General features: G+C 44.4%; 1 protein-coding gene across 1 annotated transcript in view; it reads right to left on the reverse strand.

The window, feature by feature from the left end:
* SDK2 (sidekick cell adhesion molecule 2) overlaps positions 1-23,994 on the reverse strand; it is a 590,299-nt gene extending 566,305 nt beyond the window's left edge. Inside the window, exons 1-2 of the mRNA XM_086929413.1 lie at positions 23,919-23,994; positions 23,001-23,160 (exon numbers count right to left, since the gene is read on the reverse strand). Coding sequence (XP_086785539.1) covers positions 23,001-23,160; positions 23,919-23,994 — 236 coding nt within the window. The remainder of the gene's footprint in view (positions 1-23,000; positions 23,161-23,918) is intronic.
* Positions 23,995-24,690: the final 696 nt, after the last annotated feature.

Consider the following 24,690-nt stretch of genomic DNA (forward strand, 5'->3'; position numbering starts at 1 on the left):
AGTGGAAGATGCGACTCGACAGCTTAAATGGAGAAGACACAGGCAATGAGATTATTTTTTTTAACAATTGATGCATTTCTTTTCTCCCCCTGTCAGTGCTGGGCAGGAGCCGTGAACAGAGCTGACGCTCTCTCGGGGTACGACTTTGGCACAGGATGCCAGGTGCTGACAGAGAGACAAAAGTGCCAACGAGAGTGCATCAGGGCGAGAGGAGCTCTGAACGCTCAGCCGCACCTGCCTGGTGTCGGTAGGCAGGAAGGCGCAGGCACCAAATGTCAAGAATGACGGGAAAAGAAAGGAAATGGAGGTGACGGATCACCTCTGAAATGGCAGGAGTGTCAGCAGGGCGTGCCCGCCCGTTGCCCCTGGGAACGGTAAGCAGTGCCACAGTGTCACTCACGAGTCCATGATCTCCACCGACGTCAGACCTCGCCGGTGCTCTGCCAGGACTCCAGATGCAGCGCGCGCCACCGTTATCTTCTGGAAATAGCCCTGTCATCAGGTGTCAATTATATTGCTGCCTCTCTCCTCAAAAAAGGCAAAAATGGACCAACAGCACTAGAAAGTGTCGGGCAAGCGTGACAATCTGTGCCCGTTACTTGTAATGTATTTTGATGGTGTTGAAGAGAAAAAGAATTGTCTGAAAATATCGATGAGTGTCTTATACCGCGCCAGCCTAGAGAGCGAGACCAATTTAGGGCTGATTCACTAAAACACTTATAAGTAGGGAAAGCCGGACTACAGCCGTAATATTGTACTTACTCTTATAGGGCTTTCGGAATCAGCCATGAAATGTCCAACTCACTATTAGGAAAAGTGGAAAGAAGACACAGTCCTATGAATTTGTGCTAACATATACACTGTGTGATAAAAGTCATGTAAGAGTATGCAAAAGGCCTACAAAAACCTACATGACGAGGGGGCTGCGTACCTCAACCACCACCTCGCATTCCATGCACCCACCAGAGACCTCCGCTCAACTGGCGGCTACCGTCCCACGTATCCCAAAGACCACAGCTGAAGGAAGATCCTTCTCCTATCTCGCAACAAATACCTGGAACTTCCTGCCTCTCCACCTTGGGCACTGCTTCAAGGCAGGAAAGACCTCAAGACCAGGCTCTTCGACTGAACCACAGCACCTTTGACGGACCTGCAGCTCTTTCAACCACACCCTCTGCCCTCCCCCAACCTCCTTGAGACCCTTACGGGTGAGTAGTTGTGCTTTACAAGCCCTTGATTGATTGACCTACAGTTCTATTGCTTTAGTTTACAAACTCCAAAATGCCTTTGTGAATAGGCGTCCTGCGGGTAGACATGTCTATAATTTCCTACTGGAAGTTACACCGTTTCCAGAGATCCGACACAGGAAAATGTCTTTGTACCAGGAGGGAATAGAATGCACAAAAGGAGGTAAGGCGAAAAACAGTTGCAATAATTATTTAACGTAAATAATGTGCAGTAGCAAAAGGGAGCACAAACGCTTTGTTAAAAACTGCCCTCACCCACAGCAAGTTGTGGCATGCTTCATCATAGGGCTGCTACTGTACTACTCTGCACAACCCAACGCTCGAGGCGGAGCAATAGGGAGGGGAAGACAATACAAACAATCAAAGAAAGGAAAAGAAAAGAAAGGGTTCCAAAAATGCTGCAGACGAACAGTGATATTAAAACTGACTATAAGATATCATAATAATAATTGTATTACTCGATTCTTTAGTCAGATATAAAAAGGGTCTTGGAATACCCTAGGATGGTGCTGATATGAGTGGATTAGGTCCTCATCACTGGATGTGCGTCATTACAACGCATGCTTTTACAACGCATGCCTTTACGATGCAACTTTTACAACGCAAGTCGTTACAACGACTTGCGTTGGGGGGCGCTGGAAAGTGAATAGTTTAATTTACTATTCCAACTCCCCCGTGGATAGTAGGGAAGGTGTTGGATAGTAAATTAAAACTATTCCCTATCCTAGAGCGCCCCCCCAGCGCAAGTCGTTGTAATGACTTGCGTTGTAATGGTTGTGTCGTAAAGGTACTGCATTGTAAACGCTGTTCCCCTCATCACCCCTCCGTTCTGCATAGAGGTCAACATGTTTCTGCCGGATCCCGATCCTTTGACCGGCATTCATCAGGACAAGGATTCTTATGCTACTCTTCCATTTAAAAAATCCCCTCTGGTAAATCCACTGTGCTAGGTATTACTCTTCCTGTAAGTCTGTAGCTTTTGAAAACACTACTCATCAGAAGATAACTAGTTTATTATGATGAGCACTAGAATTGGCACTGAAGTAGAGGGCGACCCCCTGTAGTCACACTTTTGTCAAGGGTGGTTCACCGCCACCTTGTTGGTCTCTTCCGAGTGCCATGAAGATACCTGCAGCTCTCTCACCCACACCCTCCCCAAGCACCCTGTGACCCTTATGGGTGAGTAGTTGCGCTTTACAAGCCCTTGATTGATTGACTGACCTACTGTACTATTACTTTAGTTTACATACTCCAAAATGCCTTTGTGAATAGGCGTCCTACAGGTAGAAATGTCTAACATTTGCTACTGGGAGTTACACCGTTTCCACAGATCCGACACAGAAAAAATTCTTTGTACCAGGAGCCCAAGTAAAGTAATCTGATAAACACTTAATATCTCCTCCTGCAGAGCTACCATGTGTCTTCTACAGAGGGAGGTGCATATTTCCCCTTTTTCAAAACGGGTATATTAATTTTCTGGATGTAAATTGTGCCCTTTTACCAAATAGCTGCCCTTATGGAAAAAACATTGCTAATGATTCCCATGCAGTGAATGCATGTAAATGAGAAATGAGTGAGACCACCTTGATGGAGATGAATGACTGACTATTCTTTGGCATTCTAACATTAAGGTTCGTGGCCAGGATGGTGTGTAGCCTGATTGCTAATTATCAAGTCACTCTAAGGTGTCTCGCCATCGTCTACCCCAGCGCTTAATTTGTAAAAAATTAAGTGCCAGGGCTCTTCTCGAAAGGCCACTGCAGCTTGCACCACACATTGCCCCTGCCAGCGCTGCCAAAGGCATTACCAGAATAACACCTAACCTTCTCAATCCTACAAGTGTGACAATTCAGACTATTTTATGCTTTATTAAGGTATAATAATGGCGTGAGAAGCTGGTGCCATTAATTTTCAATGTATATTGTCTTAATAAACAAACTTCCAGTCCTTCTGAAGAACATTGCTATCATCATCTGAAATCTGCCAATCAATCTTCGATCGATCAGTCCTACTGCAATGCCTTTAATCAAATCATATCATACACTCATAGCTTTAGGTTCAGTCTTTTGTACAAGGAAATAAATATACCTCAGCCTCTCCCAAAATCTCCCTAAAGGGGCCAATACTTCTTATGTGTTGGTCAACAGGTGGAGAATGCATGTTAAAACAAGGGCATCCATTAGACAATGCTATTTGTGCTACACGTTATCAACAGGGCTTGAAATGGAAAAACAGAAGTGAAGGTACCCCGTACCAGAGTACCTGCTTGTTTCTGAGAAGTGGCGGTACTCTCCAATTAAACATATTACGTCTGTCTTGAGAAGTGCTGGTACTCTCCCTCTCAAACTAAAAAGTGCTGGTACTCCGTACCGGTACAAAAGGGGGTGGTGTTGGCCGGAGCATCTGAACCAAACACTCACACCCAGCCAACAGATCTGGGTTAAATCCATCATCGTTCTTTAGCCCACTCTGCCACCCCAGTTCAGACATGGCCATATGCAAATCAGTCTGACCCTGTGCCTCATGGGAACAGTCCAGCCCGAACTGCCAAGCCATGCCTTCCCTGGACCGGAAACAAGCTTCCTAGGGCCGGTTTCTGGCATTCCAGCCGTCTTCAGCCAGGCTTGCTTGAATCCACTGGCAAAGTGAGCAAGGGACTCACGTCTGAGCATACCCTGCAAACTTATGGCGAACAAAGCGGTACAAAAGGGGGTGGTGATGGACGGAGCATCTGAACCAATCAAACACTCACACCCAGTCAACAGATCTGGGTTAAATCCATCACCGTTCTTTAGCCCACCCCCTTTTGTACCACTCCGTACCGGGCAGTACAAGCCCATTGATAAGCACTGGTTATCAAGCATCCCAAACTCTTGTTGCTGCAGAGGTCTCAGTGCTAAGGTACTACAGAGCCCAGAGGCTCGCTCCAGAAAGGTATCACGCAAAAGGTAGACAGTGAAGGTTTGAGATGGACCCCGTTTGGTATCCTGAGGAATTTGCAAAGAGATCTCGCACGAGATGGAAACAGCTTGCAAACGCAACAATTTTGCAAGGGCTGCAGCTACGATTCAGAGAAGGGATTATCACTTAATGCAAGTTGTCTCTTAAAAAAAAACAACTACAATATCAATGAGAATTTGGAAACTGATTGTTGTGAATTTAAATTTAGTGTGTAAAGACACTCTCTGCAATTCTGGCCAGATCCACTAAATGCTCCCGTCTTAAATGTTTAACTATAAACTGAAAGTGATTATGCCAGCTTTCCAAGCCTCAATGAACACATCTATATGAAAATCTAAAATGAAAATCACAGCTGCTGTTCTGGATACCTATACGTTTATGTATAACAAGGACGTCTTTTCATACACATTGTGGCCTCAGACCTCACCCTAACCGTGACCTTGTGTCATCAGTTTGGAAAGCGTAAGGCATCAGCCCCATGAGAATCCACATGGCTTTTTGTAAACGGTGTTGCTGTGACTTGAGGGGTTACACTGCAATTGGGTGAGGGTGAGAGATTTTGACAGCAGAGTCTGCCTCCAAAGTTAATAGATTCACATATTTAGCACACGTGGGGCACTGATGACACATTAATAAGGGGCCTCACTCAGATGTGGCTTACTCGCTCTTCTTATAAACTAAAGCAATACTGTAATGAAAACATTTCTACAATTGACTGGAAGAAAACAAACGTGGTGGTGAAAATGAAGGCATGATAGTGCTTGATTTACATAAAGAAAAAGCTGAAATCATACCTGAATATTAGTATTCGGAAGTTTGATTTCATTGTCGATTGAAATGGAAATGGCAATATTTTTCTTTGCGATTGAGAACTTATCTCTGCCTCGAGTATGCAGCCATTTAAGTTGCTCATGGTACCACTTACGTAGTGGCACTGAAAAATCGACTTCATGCACTCGGGTCGGATTAAGCGCGGTGGTGCTTGGTGTGACAGTGTTTGTTGGCGCCCCCAATGACCTCCTTCGCCATTGAATACCTCACTACCACCCTTTAACAGCGCCCCACAGTTCTTCATAACCGCTCACTCTCTCTCTCGTATATTTCTTTTATTTTATAACGCCACTCATACTGAGTGTAAGGTGTAAGGGGACCTTACTTCACTTACACATTACACAGAGACAAGGAATCATAAGTGTGTACATCTGTGTATAGGAAACGCTTTTTGCAACATTAGTATAATGAAAGACTTGTGGGGATATCACATCTTTGTTAGAAGGTACTCAAAGAAACATCTGGAAATGTTTCTAGTGAGTGTGTCATTCATCCTTCTTTGAGGCTGTATGTAATTTGTGCCTGACTGGTAAATGTAAAAGTTATGCTAAAATATTTCGCATCCGGCTTGCCTTACAGAAGTTGAAAATAGAAACTGTGTGATTGTTGGCCCAGTTAGACCTGCACTTGCAGAATGAATATCAGCCACAATGCCAGTTTAGTGCTCAGTACTAAGCAGATAAAATAAACCATGATCCTTTTCTCCTCCAAGAACTTTCCTCTTAAATATAGCTTATACAAAACTACTGGAAAATATATTTATTTAGTGGCGGCTCCTCCGCTGTGGCGGAGGAGCGTCGCCCCACTGCTTTTCAGCAGTGTAAGGAAAAATAAAATGATAACTCAATATTATTATCATTTTATTCGTTCTTTTTGCGGGCGCTGCAACTTTTCGAGGTGAGGCTGCTCTGCCGACAGCGGATGTTGTCCCGCCGTCTCGGGCTGGCCAAACATTCATGAGCAATAAGCATGTTCTACACACAGGCTGCATTACAACCTGGGTGGAGACTATGCAGGGCTCAAGTCGGGGTACCACGCGGGTGGACGGCGTCCTCCCACTTATTTTACCGGGGGGACACCGCCCTCCCTGCCAAACAGCTGGACTTCACTCTTTGGCCTCTCTGGGACATGATCGGAGCCACCTTTCGTGATGTCACTTCCTGCCGTGACATCACTTCCGGTGACAGCGTCCCCCCCACTTCTATTTTTAGGACTTGTGCCCTGAGACTATGCCCAGGACTCCAGGACCCGTCTGAGCGCTGAACCAGGGCACTCATACCAATCACAACGCTGAGTTGCAACATTGTGAATGGCTATGGGGTGCCTGCCCGCTTCCTGGGTGCTTCCTGTGCTGGTCGGAGGGAGGAGTGGAGAGACGTGGTGAGGAGGTAAGATTAATTTAATTGTTTTTATTTACCCCCTTCCCCCTGCCTCGCCACACCCGATTGGTGCCGGACAACTTTTAGTGAGGTTCCTTACCGTCTTTGCACAACAGCAAAATTGTAAATCAGCTCAACTCCCCTTTGCATTACATTGCATTGTGATCGGGTGCTAAGCCATTCCTCACCTACCAGGAAGTTCACAAGAAGGATGTTAGCAAGCAGGACCCCCCCATGCATTCCTTAGAGGTTATTCTTCCCACCAATGGCCTGTTGTCAGTTGGAAGATAAGAAGGTCCTGAGCAACTGTATTAAGTCTCTATTCTTTCCCATATCTTGAACTCCGACCGCTTCCTGAGGCTGGGGCAGCTCCCGCTGTCCCAGGCTTCCAGGCAGAACTGTCAGCGCCCCACAAGACACTAAGTATATTTGTGTCATAGTCGCGGGTAGGGTCTCCGATCATGAGTGAAGACGGCCTAATGAAACTGGAAGAAAGACTTCTACAAACTCTTGTAAACTGGCTCCCTCCTATCTATCTCCTCACGTGGGAACAGTAGTGTTCATCAAGAGAGGGCAGTCCCAGGTAGTTACTGACCAATAGCAGAATTAAGTCGCCTACTTTGTTGAAACGACTCTCAGCCAGCCACTAGCCCAAACCTATCTGGGTGCCCTCTCGACAGGGAATGTTGTTCACCTGAAACACAACTGATGCACGTGCACTCCGTGACGCCTTCTGGTGAAGGTCACCTTCGAATCCAGCAGACTGGGCCTGCCTGATACCTAGGCTTAATCCTCATAAAGAGGTCACAGAAAGGACACCCCGGTGATGCAGCGAGGGAACACAACCTTCTCCTCTGAGGATTTATCCGTTCGTAAACTCGTTAACTTTTAATTACTACCGAGCACGTTGGCTGCCTGCCATGAACATCTCCATTAAAGCCCCAGCGGTGACACCACGACTCCGCCCACAGCCGCCATCATCCCGTGCTCCCGGCTGCAGCCACGGAACACAGAGGATAGCAAAGACAAAGCCAATCCTTCAGGATTTTCTATAGTGAAATGTTTCCTCAGATTAAAAAGTGGTAGTGGACACAACACATAGACGCACACGTGTACATTGCGGCACAGGAAGCAGTGCATACTCCACTCACACCAGGGCCTTGGGTGAGCAGATGCAGGGCACAGGCAATGAACGACAAGCGACATGTGCCAGGGGGCACCAGAGCGCTTGAATAAAAAGACAGAGAGAGTCATATGCAAAATAGCATAGGAAGGCATAGTCCGCGTGAAGAGTTTCGCAAGTGAAGGGGACGTATAGCAAGGGTTATGGATGATTCTAAGGGTCTCTCAAAGGCAGAGATCTCAAATCACAAATTGCAGTGCATATGCACCAAAAGGCCAGTCCTGAGGCCTTAACATAAAAGGGGCAGTATGCCGTCCTTTAGACACCATTACATCCACAGTCTATATGCCCCTGGGCCAAGTAAGTGCATGGGCCCTTGGAGGCCACTCAAACAATTATTCTGATGTCACTCTGGGTAAAGCGCTGGGAAAAGAGCATCTGGTGGGTCGTCCCACCCTGCTTTGCCGGTCCCTTGTTTTCATTGCTGCTACTGAGTTTCTTATCGCATGATGAGGCAAGCACCCAGTAGCAGCTGGTGTGTGGGTGGAGTGGCGGGTTGCGGCAGTGGGAGGGAAGGTGGGAAAAGCAGACAACAAATATGCATTTAAAAATAAATAAAAAGAACTTACCTCACGACTGCCGTCCGATGCTCTTTTTTGTAATCGCTGCAGCGCAGGCGCTGGATGCGGTCTACTTCATCCTCCTGGACTGCGCTGAGATCTAACTCCGCCAGAAAGGGAAGGATCTCCTCCCTTGTACAATGCAAATGCAACCAATCCCGAGATTGGTTGGAGCGGGCTAACCCAGCGCCCATTTTGACGCTAGGGGCCTGCTGCTGCAATCCCCCAGCTGTTTCTCAGCCTTGGGATTGCAGGCTCTGAAGTGCGCAGGTCAGATTGGCCGGCCCTAGACAGCCGGACAATCTGACATGTGCACTGGCAGGGGGCTGCATTAATAGTACAATTGCACAAATCACCCCTACCCCCTGCCATTGGGCTGTAATGGGACACATTCAAAAATGGTATTTATTACCATAATGTGTGTGCATGCTGCACTCGCAGAAGGCAGGGCGACGCTCCTCTGCCATAACGGAAGCGCCGCCGCTGCAAGCAGCTCTAGACTGATGCCTAACCCCTTCAGCATCTGCCTGCTTGTGCATTTTTCAGTGCAGTTTTATATAGAGCTGTACAGAATTAAGATTTGGTTATTTGGTCTCGTATTTTGTTAGACGTAATTGTGGAGCAAATAAAACCTTGACTAGGGATGGGCCTAGTTTTCTTAAATTCAAGTTCATTGAAACCAAGCATAACAAAAAGTGTGAGAAAACAATGCAGCCAAACAGAATGAGATGATAATAAGCCAGAAAACGGTAAAATAAAAGGCTCATACAAATGGAATCAAACACTAGGGGCCTAGTTTTCTAAATTGACACCTCTGACTTATCTCAGTTGTACTGTCCTTGGTTTAATCCTGTAGACAATAGTAGAGACTACAGTTTGAGTTTTGATAGTTGTTACTTTCATTGGCTGTTGTGTACAGTTGTTGCATTAATTCTTTGTCAGCTTATATCCTGGTTTTTCAAAAAAGTGAAGCTAACAGACTTGTTTCCGACGTGTGTTTGACCCTTGTGCTTCTAAATGTGGGCAATCTCAAGGCAAAGTGATTGACGTCATCAACTCCTTGGATAGTACTGGATACAGATTAGGCCTGATTTGCAGTTTGGCAATCAGGGTACTCAGTCGCAAACCAGAGGACCCTGTTCGCCAATCTCTTTGTTAGATATTGGGGAACCGTAAGATTTCTGTCAATGTAGGCATCTATTTGGGGTTTTTCTGAGGGACATAGAAAGAAAACATTGATCCGCACAGCCTGGGATGAAACTGCAAGGGTGTGATGGGGTCATTAGCGTTTTATTTTTCAAAAACGTGTGGCGTTTGTTTTTGGAAAAGAAAAAAATGTACACCTTTTAATGGACAGCTGTCCATTCCGACAGTGGCTGTCCACCAAACTTTTCGTACCTTGGAGGGGACTGCAGTGATGGCGCAGGGATTAATGCTGGGCCATCGGTCATCTTTAAATTTGATGGACAGTAACCAATTAGAATGGTGGAGATAATGTCCTCCACCATCCTGACAGACAGAATACAGTCTGTCAGACTCAAAATCAGGACCTTAGAGCCCCGCAGCTTATGACGTATTTCTTAGACGTGTACTAGAATAGTGCGCAGTCGACCTCTGAACGGTTTGACAGTGGATCACAAATCATAGTGCACATGTCCTGAAATGATGTTGGCAGCAGCTAACAAGAGGTCAAAGAGCACAAAGGCTTAGATCCATTGATGAAGAGCATAAAGGACACCAAAGCCCCTGGCTACTTCCAGCTTATTACAATTAACTAAATTGAATCCAGCCAATTATTCTCATTGGAGACATAGTAGGCTGAAATAACTGCAGCTTTTTTTCTCTGCATCCTGTTTGAACATCATACAGGGGTGGCAGCTGTGAACGCGTGCCTGCCCTTTGGTAAACCTGCAGTGCATTTGCTACCCCTGGTTTTAGGCTTAATAAAAGCATCTTTAGGATTATGGAATTAGACGGATTGGATCCAAAAAGAATGCTACTTCCTGGGTATCCAAAGATGTTGAAATAGACGGCTCACTCACTTTTTCATGATATAATTCATCATTATCGCCTATCCACACCCTGGTAGGGTGGTACCACCAGGACGGACTGAACCATAGAGATTGGAGTTCTTGGATAAACAGGGATCCAGATTAAAACAGAAAATCTAAAAATACCTCTTGGTTTACCCAAATAATTTTCAAAATCAAAACTTGAAAGTTTGATGTACCGTCTGTCAAACTCTCCATGGATTTCCAGGACGCAGTGGCGGCGGTTCCTGAAAAAGCTAGATATGTCTTCTCACCCGACGGACATATGTAAATATGGGGATGAAGTACCATCAACATGGCGGTCGTAAAGTACTCTTCCATGCCGACGGATAATACATCATCAACCTATTTTTAAATCGGTTCCTTAGTCTTATGTATTAATGTAACTGTACAATACTTGATTTCCCAATTGTCCTGTTCACTGGATAGGATGTATTATCCATCAGTGTATAAATGAAAAGGTTTTCTTTTATTAACCCATCAACTCATCAATACTCATTATATCAGCAAAAGCAGGAAGAAAAGTTGATTTGTTGCTACCAGGATTATCACCCACCTGCTGCCTGTTCTACACTTTTATCAGCAGCAATTCCCAGCCCACATTAGCAGGGGAGGCATGCGGTCAACGCGTCTATGCCACACGAGGACACATCAGAGCACTGCAGAAAGGGCTCCCACTAGCCCATGCAGGCTAGCGGCTTTTAATTTCTCAGGGGGGGCAGCGGCTACCTTTGAGTTAGGCCCTATTCACAACAAGCCCAGGAAGATGGAAGAAACAGCTTGACTCCTGAGGAATAAAAAATGCATGCGTGGGAGGCAGGATGAAGCGCCATATGCAAGCTGTTCTCATCTGAGAATTGAAATCTTATTTATTGTGCAAACATATTCTGGCAGGGCCGTGTGATATGGGGAGCCGTGCTGCATTCACAAGGGCCGAGGGACCAAACACCAGAGAGAGTACACGGCGAAGAAATTATTCTGCTTATTTCAAACAAGCTGCACGTATACTCCAACCCGCTCACCCAATATAGCTCGAAACTGCAGAACAGAGGGCAAGTGCTGCATGGCCAGCACGGAAGAGGATGAATGACTGACTGACAGCATATATAAAGCGTCCACCATCTGCCTGATTCTTTTGTCACAGAAAAGAAAGGTGAATACAGCTCATTACAAGAGACAGCACAGGCCAGATGTGGCAAGGAAGGCTTTAAAATGGTGGTGGGAGCAGGTGCAGTTTGTTGACACATGGGTTCTCCTCTAATCCTTGCATGTGCATGCCTGTGAACTCACCTGAGGAATGCACGTGTGACTTACTGAGAGGCAGAAAAGATGCTCTAACCCTTCCGCAGTTTCGATTCAGAGCTTTAAATATAGTGCCGGCAGAGGTGAAAGTATAGAGTGGGACCATTTGAGATTGACAAATATTGGTGGGATGTGCTCACAATTGTTTGTTTAGACAAAAAGAGAGAGTTTTCCCTGAACAAACCCAGAAAGGACTGGGAAATATTATGACAAGAAAAAATGAGTTCCTTTCTGTGGTTCTTAGTTATGAATGTAATGTACTTTGTAGAGTAAGACACCAGTGCTTTTCTGTCCTCAAATGTATACTATACGTCCAACAAATTATATCAAGAAAACTAAATTATCATTAAAATCATGTTTATTAAAAGAAACAGACTTACTCAAATAGTATTGAATAAACACAAATTATACACATACAATTTTTTTTACACAAATCATAATATATTCACATTACAATGTGCTTCATCACAATTATATATAAAAAGGTCAAAAGTAGCCAAAAATGTCGACGCGTTTCGGTGTTTTAGATCGATGGCACACCTTCCTCAGGACTACATTAAAATTCTTGAATCTAAAAGGTATATGGACAATAGATTAGTATACATTCAGGGAGGAATTCTTTTGAAAAACATGCTGAAGATCTTTAAGCTTTGGTTGTCTTTAAAGGGGACATCTGGGATAGCAACAGAGAAAGGGGTGATAAATTCATCTGACCAATCAATTGTCATGGGTTCTTATTGAATAATGTAGTGGGATTCAGTAACAATGAATGATAATGTTGTCTCGAAAGAGCCTTGGAACATGATAAAGATCAGCCTCACACCATTATAACAGGGGCACTGTGGACCACTTCTTCAGCCAATGTCGCAGGTGTATTTACCCGTGCAGTTAGGAACCGCTGGTCTGAGCAGACTTCCATGAGTTTCCAAGTAAGGCAAATGCCAGAGCAGATTGTTAGGTTCGCTGTGCTTACACAAGGTGTACCACTGCACAGAGGTCTATGGATAAACATCACATCCCAGAAGAACGGCATGTGCACTCTACAATCCACAAGATGACTGATACCTGGAAGATCTAACATATGATGGTTCAAATGCAGCCTGTCTCTAGACCGGGAAGAATGATCCACTACATAATCCCATGTATATTATGTCCCATATACGACTTCAATGCCAGATATGGTGACGTTACAAAAACCCATCTCCTCCAGGCTACTCTTCAACTAGGAGGAGAAAATTGTACATTAGGGAATGGATGACAAAATGAGTATAACAAAATGAATGAGGGAATGAGTATAACAAAATCAGGACCTGCTGTCTGCAGGACTTTTGAAGAATCTACCTTTCGAAGACTCTCCGGGACCTATTGAGCTGATCCATTGCCTCAGCAGTCAGTGTTTCCAGTGTTGGCCCGAAGACACGATGCACCTTGATGAGTGAACATGCAGCATTTTATGTTAATTATTTTCATTTTTTTAATAGATCTTGTGAAGCACTACATGCCAATAATCACTAGCCCAGAGCGCTCAGGAACAAAACGGATAGTGATGGGAAGGAAGAAAACATAACGACATGTAGGATGGGCTAAGACAAGGCTGCTTTAAAGACTTACAATCTGCATCCTGGTGACCCCTCAGAGGAGAAACGAGACTTCACAAAGGATTAAAGCGTTGTGAAGTGGAGGAAAAGAACAGCATAAATTAGCAGTTATCACAAATGGATTATGTCCCAATGGAAAGACAACAGGACTGGGTAACAAAGGTCTGCTTTGTTATGTGAGATAAAGAAGCCTTAGAGGGTCAAAGGTTACAATTCCTTTGCCTGTCGTCAGTAAACAAAACTGCCCACCCCACACAAGATGTACTCCGCCTTGATCTGGTGGAGCTGGAGACCAAGGAGAGGTGACATGAGGAGAGCCTCTGGAATTAAGCGATTGTGCGGCTGCAGCCTTTTTTTGCATAATTACAGGTTTATTGCATCTGCCACAAAATCCATCATTGTTGCAAAATCTGGACATCTGAACAAAGAAAACTGTTTGTAGCTCTAATGGTTCAAGAGTTATTAAAAACACAGCAAGAAGTGTTGCTTTGCAGTGGAAGGCCCTTTGCAAAGGTTGGCTGGTCACCTTTCTATTGCCAATTGCTACATTTGGGTGTTAAACTGGCGCTAATGAGGTGCAACTAATTCCCATACAGTGTTAACAAGTGTAAACTTACAAAATAATGATGTAATACTATCACAAAATGTGCCACACTACACCACATAATTTGCCCTTTCTTGCTGTGTATGCTATAGTTTACTCAACCCTGCAGCAAAATTCCGGTGACCCTCGACATGAGATACTTTGGTCTTTTGTGGCACACTCTAGCCTCCAAGAGCCTCACGCAGGAACTTCTCTCCAGGAAGTAGGCATTTTCCAGAGTGGAGTGTAGGGGAATGGTTGCACTAATTATTGAATTGTGTTTTTCTACCAATATATTTATTTGTTCTCATCCTTTCATATTTAAGCGTTGGTTGTCTTTCATAGGGACATCTGGGATAGCAACAGAGAGAGGGGTGATAAATTCATCTGACCAATCAATTGTCATGGGTTCTTATTGAATAATGTAGTGAGATTCAGTAACAATGATAATATTGTCTCAAAAGAGCCTTGGAACATGATAAAGATCAGTCTCACACCATTATAACAGGGGTACTGTGGACCACTTCTTCAGCTATTGCCGCAGGTGTATTTACCCGTGCAGTTAGGAACAGGTGGTCTGAGCAGACTGTCATGAGTTTCCAAGTAAGGCAAATTCCAGAGCAGATTGTTATGTATGATGTGCTTGCACAAGGTGTAACACTGCACAGTGGTCTATGGATAAACATCAAATCCCAGAAGAACGGCATGCGCACTCTACAATCCACAATATGACTAATCGCTGGAAGATCTAACATATGTTGGTTCAAATGCAGCCTGTCTGTGGACCCGGAAGAATGATCCACTACATAATCTCATGTGTAATCAGTCCCATATACGACTTCAATGCCAGATATGGTGACGTTACAGAAACCCACCTCCTCCAGGCTACTCTCCAACTTGGAGGTGAAAATGGTACATTAGGGAATGGACGACAAGTATTGAGGATAACAAAATCAGGACCTGCTGTCTGCAGGACTATTGAAGAATCTACCTTTCGAAGACTCTCCGGGACCTATTGAGTGCATCCATTGCCTCAGCAGTTAGGGTTTCCATTGTTGGCCTAAAAGCCGTACCCCGAAGACACCATTTATTTTCACTTGCATAGAACGCTCATAAAGAAAACGGATAGTGATGGGAAAGAAGAAAGCATAACGATATGTAGGATGGGATAAGACAAGGGCTGTTCCAAACACTTACAATCTGCATCCTGGTGACCTCTCGGAGGAGAAACACGAGTTCACAACTGATTAAGCCTTCGTGGAGTGGAGGAGAAGAACAGCATAAATGAGCAGTAATCACAAATGGAATATGTCCCAATGGAAAGACAACAGGACTGGGTAAAAAAGATCTGCTTTGCTATGTGAGAGAAAGAGGCCTTAGCGGGTTGAAGATTACAGTTCCTTTGCCTGTCATCAGTAAACAAAACTGCCCACCCCACACAAGATGGTCTCCACCAGAGCAAGGTGGAGGACAAGGAGCGGCGACATGAGAAGGGCCTCTGGAATTAAGCGATTGTGCTGCTGCATTGTTTTTCGCATAATTATAGGTTTGTTGCATCTGCCACAGAATCCATCATCTGTGCCAAAATCTGCACATTTTAACAAAAAAATCGTTTGTAGCTCAAGCGGTTCAAAAGTTACCAAAAACGCAGCAAGAAGTGTTGCTGTGCAGTGGAAGGCCCTTTGCAAAGGTTGACTGGCCACCTTTCTGTTGCTACATTTGGGTGTTAAACTGGTGCTAATGAGGAGCAACCAATGTTAACAAGTGTAGAAATTACAAAATAATGACAATACTATCACAAAATGTGTATCACTATGCCACATAATTTGCCTTTTCTTGTTGCGTACATTGTAATTTACTCAACTCTGAGACACAATTTGACCCTACCCTGCCGGAAAATTCCAGTATCCCAAGACATGAGATACTTTGGTCCTTAGTGGCACACGCTAGCCTCCTAGAGCCTCAAGCTTGCACTTCTCGCCAGGAAAAAAACTCAGTAAACAGACAAAGGTGTCTAGAACTTACTCCCAGGGTAATGTGGGACATGTGAAGCATACAATGCGCTTGACTTGGCCTTTGTTACTAGTGAATTTACTATGCACCAAATCTGTCCCAACTGGCCCTCTTGGTGCTATAGAGATACTTTCTAGTTGTCACGTGTCATAGAACCATTAATGCATCACTCACAGCTCAGAAGAGATAGATAGCCAGGCTAGACTTCCAATGCAGAAAGTCAGAGTTCTCTCGGAGCTGATGACCCCAGACTGTGAAGGGTGGCTGTGATTGGTGGAGGAGGTTGGGAAGAGCAAAAACAATCAACTGGCCGTGTCTACCAATCAACCGTTGAGACAGGGAAGTAGAAGTCTGCTGACTCGAGCTCTCCTGGTACAGACTCTAGCGCCTCTGGGACCAGTGGCAAGGAGCGGTGGGGGGTGGCTCAGAGGTGAGAGAGTATTGCCCTCGACAGCAGAGGGGTTATTTTAATCAAGCGATGCAGGAAGAGGTCGAGAGTGAACACAAAAATGAAGCCTCGTCATTGCCTCAGTTCTGAGGGTAATAAAGTGACTTAGTCCTGGAAGCCCGCGCGCAGCCAATGAAAAGCAGCGGCGGCCGCCCAACGCTAGAAGTCTAAAGACTTGTTTCAACCGTGAAAAGAATGTTTTGGTGTGAGAACAACGGTCGAATCGCCCACCCCTTCCCGCTCCGACTGCTTTATCGCCCCTCGGGGCTCCTCTGACAATGGGGGCTCCCATTGATTGTTCTCCCCTTATGGTACGGCCGCGCGGTCTGCATTCTCGGGGCCCTCGGCGTGACTGGAAGTCTCCCGGGCAACGCCTCACGTCACGTGCACCCGTTCTTACCGTCAGCAAACTGGGCACGTTCCAGCTTTGGAACGAGGCAAAGGTTTGCCTGTTTCAGGGACATCTGAAGGATTTCGGGGGATCTGGGCCAAATGTATTTTGGGGACCCCTGTTCGGAACAGCTTTGGATTTATGATCCAATTTCAGCTTTTTCGTGCCCTCTTTGGCCGGGTCAGTGACAGTGCACTGGTACCCTGGTCCAAATTCAAAATGGGTTTGCATACTACATTCTATTGACCGGTTTTCGATATTAGAATATACAGCAGCAACTCACTAATAATATTGCAAATAATCTTTGTAACGCCCACCCATGTCTCGTGTGTGAGGTCTGGTTTTGATCTAAAATAAACTTGTTTTATGGATGTTCCTAGTAACATTTCTCCGCAAAATGTCTGTAATAGAATCCCAAACACCACACACGTTAAAATTAAACTGAAGGAAAAAGGTGCTTAAAACTATCTGTTTAAAAATTATCCAGTGTCATCGGGTCAAATCTCTGCTGGACAGAGGTGGTTGAATCACGGCCCACTTTGCCCATGCCTTACTGTCTCTGGTCTATTTAGTAGCTCGCATGTCACAACGCAGCACGTTTTACAAAGATTAGGTGAGAGAGGTGGGCGAGAGTGCTGGGCTGAATGGCACTGGAGAAGAGACAACGGGTGGTTGTGACGAGCCATCCAGAAGGCACGCAGTGCGCACTAGGGAAGAATAACCTGTGAACATAACAGAAGTTGAAATCGCAGCTCCACCCCTGGCACCTAATGTGATTCTGGTGATGGATGGCTCTCCTAATTTTTATTGATGCTCCTGGCAGGGCTCGAACCAGGCTAACTTGGCTCCCCCGACTTCTTTGTACCTACTTGGACCCATATCGCACCGGGGGTCAAAAACATAGCTGTGATTACCCGGTTTTCTTAGAGCCAATGGGCAGCAGAGCTGCAGCTTGAATACGAACCCTCTCCTTGCCAATTGAACATTTACATCTTGGATGTTGGCCTCAGGTCACACTCTGCGTCAACAGTAGAGCCAGGGCTTTAAATGGGCCGGGTCTCACCGGGTCTGAGCCCCTGCAGTTTTTTAAAGGAGGGCTAGAAACGGGTCTCTATAGGGCTCTGTTTTGTGCCCTGGCACAGGCGGTCAGTTTTTTTCCCAGAACTGCAGTGACAGCAGGCACGTCGATGTGCGCTACTTACACTGCTCACTTCTCATTAGTGGAGAAGTTAGGGCATGACGTCATGGCTGGTGAGCGTTGTAGGGGAAGGGAAATCCTTTAAGGAGAGTCATTGTCTCTTTGGATTTCTCTTCTCTTTTTGAAACTCAGGAGCAGACACATTGTCGTTGTGTCACCAGGGCTTTAAGTGGAAGCTTTTTCAATGTTATATACTAGCCATAGTTGCTGCTTATTTATCCTATGCTACTAACAACCAGTGACAAAGCCAATAGTCCTGACTTGTTGTAGGTATGATGTTATTTATTGTATTATCCAACTGGATGCAATGACAGACACAGCAAAATACAAGTGCACAATATGCTAAACACAGATTTTTAGCTTAGGTGTTTTTAAGTCACGCCCTTACTTACATTAGCCACGCTCGTTTGAGAGACCCCCCCCCCCAGTTTTTTCATCCCACTTAAAGCCCTGAGTAGAGCTGCGATGTATACGTTGCATTCATGCGGCTTTGAGGTTCACTACCAGAGCTAAGCTTAGAACAGGCATTCCTATCTCACCCAGAGGTTAATACCTGCAACGTACTGCAAGAGTGGTCAGGGCAGGGGTCGCTCTAGGCTCATGGAGGCCCTGGGCAGGGAGCGTAGGTAGGGCCCCCCCCCTCCGGAGGAATGCAGGCACGGAAGCCAGTGAAGTGGGGGGTGGTCAGGGTGTTTGGAAGTGGAACAGAGCCGGAGGCTGCCAAATCCCTGCCATGGGCCACCACGCAAATATGTATCCATCCTGAGAGGATTATTATTTGAAGGATATATATTGGCGTGGTGGCCCCTGGGGTTTGGCGGCCCTGTGCAGGTGCACAGCTTGCACATGCCTAAAGCCGCCCCTAGTGAGGGCGAGTGTGGCGGGGCTGGGTAGACAGGCATGAAGGAGAGGGAGAAAGGGCAAAAGGAGGAAGAACAGAGACAAAGAGTATCAAGAAAGTATGGTGGATGTATTTAGAAGGAGCACGTTTAAATTTCCACCTGCGAGCCAAGGTCAGTTCCACCCCTCTCTTCCTGTAATCTTCTCTTTTCATCTGCATTGGCAGGCAGCATAGAGAAGGGTCAAGTGGGGAGCAGGGAGGGGTGAGGGTCAACTTTCACAGCCCGGGGATGTGGGTTTGAAAATTGAATCAGATTCGTATTCCTACTCAGCATTCTTGAAGGTTTTCAGACTCACTTTGTTTCAGTTGGTTTTAAAAAAAAGAAAATATGGCCACAAATGAGATTAAATGTTCTCTCGGCTGCTGGTGTTTACGTCAGTCTGTGGGCTCTTGTTTCCTACGGTGGCCGGGAGATTGCCACTGCGCCCGATTCATACGGAAATCAAAACACAGCTCTGTTTCGGCAGCCAGATTTGTACATCAAATCCAGAGCCATACAACGATAATTCTGGAAATCAGAAGCACTTTCCACCATATGTACCAGCCCCTTCTATTCCTAAGTGGGGCTCACACACAGCTCTTCAAATGCACCTCAGTTCTGAGCAGCGGTCAAAGTTCATAGAAAAAAGTATGGGAACTGTGATGCTGCATGCAATGGGGCGGGGTCAGTGAGCGCGAGGGGGTGGGGTCAAAAGTGTAGCAACACAAAAATTCTGTATGCGTTTTTCGTCTTTCACAGTCAAGGAACTACATATAAAATAACGTGCAGCTTAAATAAAAAATAAATAAAAAGTTAAGTTAATCAGTAGGGAAATGCATTATAATACATTATGAAACCTCTATAAGTTAAATGCACTGCAGAGGTAAACGTGTAACTAGGGTGCCACAGAATTAAATCTTTGTGTAGAATAGGGACTTGTATATTTTTACTGCTACAAGGTCCCAACCTGTGACGGAAACCACTGTGAATATGTAAGTCAATATCTTAAACTTGCATTAAACACAGTATAAAATAGAATGCTACAAAATGTGCAAAAAGTTTGAGGATAAAATTGTGCTTCCAAAATATAGGTTTTAGTAATGACCAGACTATACGCAATGCATTAAAATAAATATTAACTGTCGCTTAAAAGCATGCACTTCACAACTCAGCTGGTAACTCCCGTGCACTTCCAGCCAAAAAGATTAAATCTGATATTCTAGCCAAGGACACTTACACAGTTCCGCCAATGCACCTCAAACCCAACGACAGCAAGTCATACCATTCCAGCATGGTTCTTGTATACTTCTCTGCCAATGCACCTCAAACCTGGCCTACAATAATCCTTAAAACTCAAGCATGGTCTCACATACTGCTCTGCCAATCCACCTCAAACCCAACAGACAGCAACACATAGCATTCCAGCATTGTTCTCACATACTGGTCTGCCAATGAACCTCAAACCTCGCCTAAAACAATCCTTAAAACGTAAGCATGTTTCTCACATACTGGTCTGCCAATGCAAATCAAACCTGACCTACAGCAATCCCTAGCATTTCAGCTTTGTGCCCATACTGCTCTTCCATCGCATCTTAAGCCTGGTTTGAGAATTTGCCCCTCACCCTGCTTGTGAGTCTCAGTTCTACCCTCCCAGCCACCCGTCATTTCAGCATAGATACCAAGCACAACTCTGGCCAGAGCACCTCAAACATGACCTGGAGCAAACCCTGCTATTCCAGCACAGAACCCACACACAGCTTTGCCAATCCCAGCATGAGATTCACCACCGCTCTGCTAATGCACCTCTTTCCAAACCTCAACCTCCACTGCTGTTCCGCCCTGAGACCCGCACACAGCTCTGCTAATGCTTCCAGACCCAGTTAATTTAAATGAGAGTTGTCTGCAACGCTACAAACAAACACTGGTATGCAAGCATCTGTCAGGTCATACATAGCCTATGCTGCAAGCAAACAATGCATGAATGGAAAATCCAGTTGCCACAAAATCTTGGGGATTCCTTTTTTTCATTTCTGATAGGATGTTATTCCAGATCTTTATCCAAAGTTCCAGAAACATTTGCCACCAGTGGCGCCTTTCTAACTAGAGCCTTTTTGTGATTAAATGTCCTGCGGTTGGGTATCTTAGACTTATGTTGGGGACATACACACGAAAGAGTAGGTTAATTTAAATGTAGATGTGGAAAAGGGATACCTTATTTACAATGGCAGCTCTTTTAAATAATATCCTTTTTCAATGCGTAACCGAAGGAGTTTAAGCAGTTTGGAGCATATGTGTGTTTGCTTTCTCCTCTGAACTGTTTGCAGTCTTGACCTCAATAGTTTGTTTTACCAGAATAAGATGCACTGCTATAATTTATCCTCGAGTCGAGTACGGCACGTGCCAGCGTAGCAGGCTCAGGGACATTTAAACATGATTGCATTGTCACTTGTGACCTCAAGAAGTGTTGTTGGTGACTTTAGTATTTATCCTCCTAAGTGTGTGATTAGGTACGTCAAGATTCTTTAATGACTTATAAAAGTCAGATGGTATTTTTTGGTTTACTACCATTTAGGGGGCCAGGGATGTTTCGGCCTCGTTCCTCTATATGGTTATGGAACTCTTCGGTGACTTCAGTGGAGTAACACAGGCACCTGCAGCTCCCGTGGTGCGGGGGGGGGGGCCCAAGCTCTAAGGGGTCCCATCAGCACATTACCCTGGCTGGAGAGCTCCTGATTGAGTCCGGAGGGGGGCCTCTCCATGTACCTTGCAGGGTGGACCCTCAAGTTTTGTTATGGCAGTAGGTCACTTGCAATATCCTTATAGTCTATGAGAGGGGGTACATTTCCCCCTATATAATAGACAAGAAATGATGTAGCTGCTCAACTGTAAATAACTTATTACAGTTGAGTTCTGATGTCACAATGCCTGATGCCAGCAGACAATGGGAAAGGCAGATCAGGTCATGGAGCATGATTAATTATAGCAGCTGCTTAAAAGACAAAAAACGAAACATTGTTTTTCTTTCTTCTGCTCTGTTTTTCTGGTCATACAGTGACAAGCAGAAAGGAGCTATTTATGGAAAAAAAAAATGTTTGCACTCCTTAGATAACTATAGAATATTTTAAATCCGTCTGCATGCGTCTACACATTCCGATCCACTGAGCTCCTTTTTTTGTGTATAAAAAAACCTGACTCCTATTAAACCGATTTGATTATATTTTTAGCAACAAATATATGACAGCTTTTTTGATGTGGTTTGTGGTAAAGATGATGGTGTGACCTTGTATTATAAGGAATAAACTAACCTGTGCCAAATGATAAGGATATTGCTTTCAGCCTTGTTTCTCCGTATGGTCATGGGACTCCTCCTATATCCTTATAATACACGTCAGGGGGTACTTTATCCCATATATAAACCATGGATGCCCGCAATCCATGAATAAACACCTGACTGTAATTGTATCACTTGAGTTTAGTTGTGACATCACCGGAGGCTGCTCAAATGAAATGAATTCCTGAAATTATATTGTGACATCACAATGCCTTCTGCCCGAACCAGCAGACAATGCAGAAGGTAGATCACTGAGCAGAATTACAACTTCTGTTTAAACAATGACAGGCTACCCAGCTCTTTTTTATAAGTTAACATGCGATGAGCAATCATTACCAGAAAAGTGGCATTCATAGCAACATGTTTCTTTTTCATGCTCATATTGGCATGCCTTATTTTGCACCAACGAGTCCAACTTTATTTTACATGTCTACAATCATATTTATTCAAATAAAGAATCAAAAGACCCATGAAAAAGGGTAATGGTATGTCCGTGAATTATAAGAAATAGAATATACATAATTGGTTACATCCAATATTTCTGTCTAAATATTGTTCAGTATTTAAAGTTATATTGCGTCAAAATTAAAATAATAACACCATACACTATTTTTAAACATGATCAACTTACTGGTCTAAGAAATAGTATGCATTATACAGGAAGAACTATCCTATAGCAAATTACAGAAATATTGCAGATTACAATAGGGTTCGTGATCATGTGGAGGAAAACCTAGATGGGAGAAATGGCAAATCACTGGCATGTGATATGGTTTAACATCCACAATAAGGTAATGACTACAAAAGTACCTTTGGTAAGAAAACACCCTCTTCTTTAACCGCATAACTGCGGCGGTTATTTTTCCGCTGTGCGGCTTTTTTCTAAAAGCCACATTACATGACGAGCTCAGCTCATCATTCGCACACGACCACCGTGGCTGATGACGAGTCATCAGCAGCGAAGGGGTTAAAGCAACATATTATAGCATGGTCTTGAATCATAGGATAGACTGTGTGTTACACGTTGAGCATTGGAGGCTTACCTGTACTCCAGAGTGAACTTTGTCAGCTCACTGCTGTCGTGCAGCCACTTGAACTCGAGGGGCCAGCTGCCTTCTGCCATGCAGGTAAGGACCAGACGATTGCCTTCAAGGTGCACCTGGGAACGAACAGGTTCAGTTTTGAAGTATGGTGAAACGTCATCTGTAAAGGAAAAGAAGAGAGAAGATGAGCAGTGGCCTTCTTTATTTGTTACAATATGGCATCCTTAAGACAAGCAGTGTAGGTTCAAAATGGGCAGTACAGGGTCAGGAATCTGACATATCTGCTAATACCAAACAAAGTATTTGATTTATTTTAACACGTCTCATGCTCTCACCGCTCCTTCTCTCTATGGGTGCTACAGCCGTGAAATGCTGTGATCAGTGATGATGGAGCAAGGATATACATGTAAGCAACATTCTGGATGAATCCTCTCATAAAATCATGATAAAGTACTAATATATGTTTGTAATACTAATTTACATGAAATTCGTACACAATGTAGAAGAAGGGGAAGCAGGCTTATGTCTACTACTAACGAGCAACCGGATTGAGACTAAAATGGTCGCTAAAAAAATGCGGGAATTGAATAGCGCGTGCGCCAACTGCATGACATCATAAATGCTTGGAGAGAAAGCTTTGCTTCTGAGCAGTAACACCAAACATGTCCGCTTTAGAAATCACATGCTGAGCATCTGCTCTGCTCGAAACTAAACTGCGTTTAAACTAAGTACTAATGCATAAAGAATTATTTATATTAAATGGTATTAGAGTAGAGATAAGTGGTATTCAGTGAAATCATTATATTTAAATCTAACATCCTGTCTTTTTGACTTCTCTGTTAGTTGATAATTCGGCCTAAATTGAGAAATGCGGCTAAATATCACGTGGTCCAAGCACGCAGTTGCATTAGAACCAACTCTTGAGTGGTGATCTCAAGTCTTGGAACACAGTCAAGGATGACCTTTTCTCACAGACTGAAACACGACGGAACATCCTAAAGACTCAATGAACAAATGTATAAATGTTATACAATGTTTAACAAAGTAATATGAAAATAGGTGGAAATAAAGCTTGGGTGAAACAAATTAAATGGGCGGGAATATAAGACAATCCTCTTAAGGAAAAAGTAATAAACTAGTATGGTGTGATGATCATCCCCTCGGCTTGTCCAATCAGAAACTCACAATTTACTCAGTTTGAAACATTTGGGGGTGGAACATGCCACAAAAGGTATAATTGGGATAGTTAGCTAAATTAAGTGGCCTGATCGCTGCCAGTAGGCTGAGAGATAGAGATGCTGTCCGAATGCTGATCAAAATACTTGGAAGCAGACTTAGAATTTCCACAATTAAATTTAGGAACGAGACTTGCAGAAGAAACTCGAGGAGGCAAGGGAACTAGGAACGAGATTTGCAGAAGAAACCTGAGGAGGGAAACTAGCTTCAGAGAGGGGTTTAACGCTGGCATTAAATCCGGAAGAGGTAACCTGTCCTGTCTTGAATCCTGTCCTGAACCGGTTACCTGTTATTTTCAAGGGCCCAAACTCTTAGCCAGAGTGGTCTGATCTTGCACCATCCTATGTAGATATAATCAGTGTATTTTGTCAACGTGCCTTTTCTCTCTATCCTCTTTTTCCCAGCAATGTTTCATCTCACGGATATTGTAAGTGAGAGTGGTGTATGGGCCCAA

This window comes from Lissotriton vulgaris, chromosome 7 (assembly GCF_964263255.1).
Source record: "Lissotriton vulgaris chromosome 7, aLisVul1.2, whole genome shotgun sequence".
Classification (NCBI taxonomy): Eukaryota; Metazoa; Chordata; class Amphibia; order Caudata; family Salamandridae; genus Lissotriton; species Lissotriton vulgaris.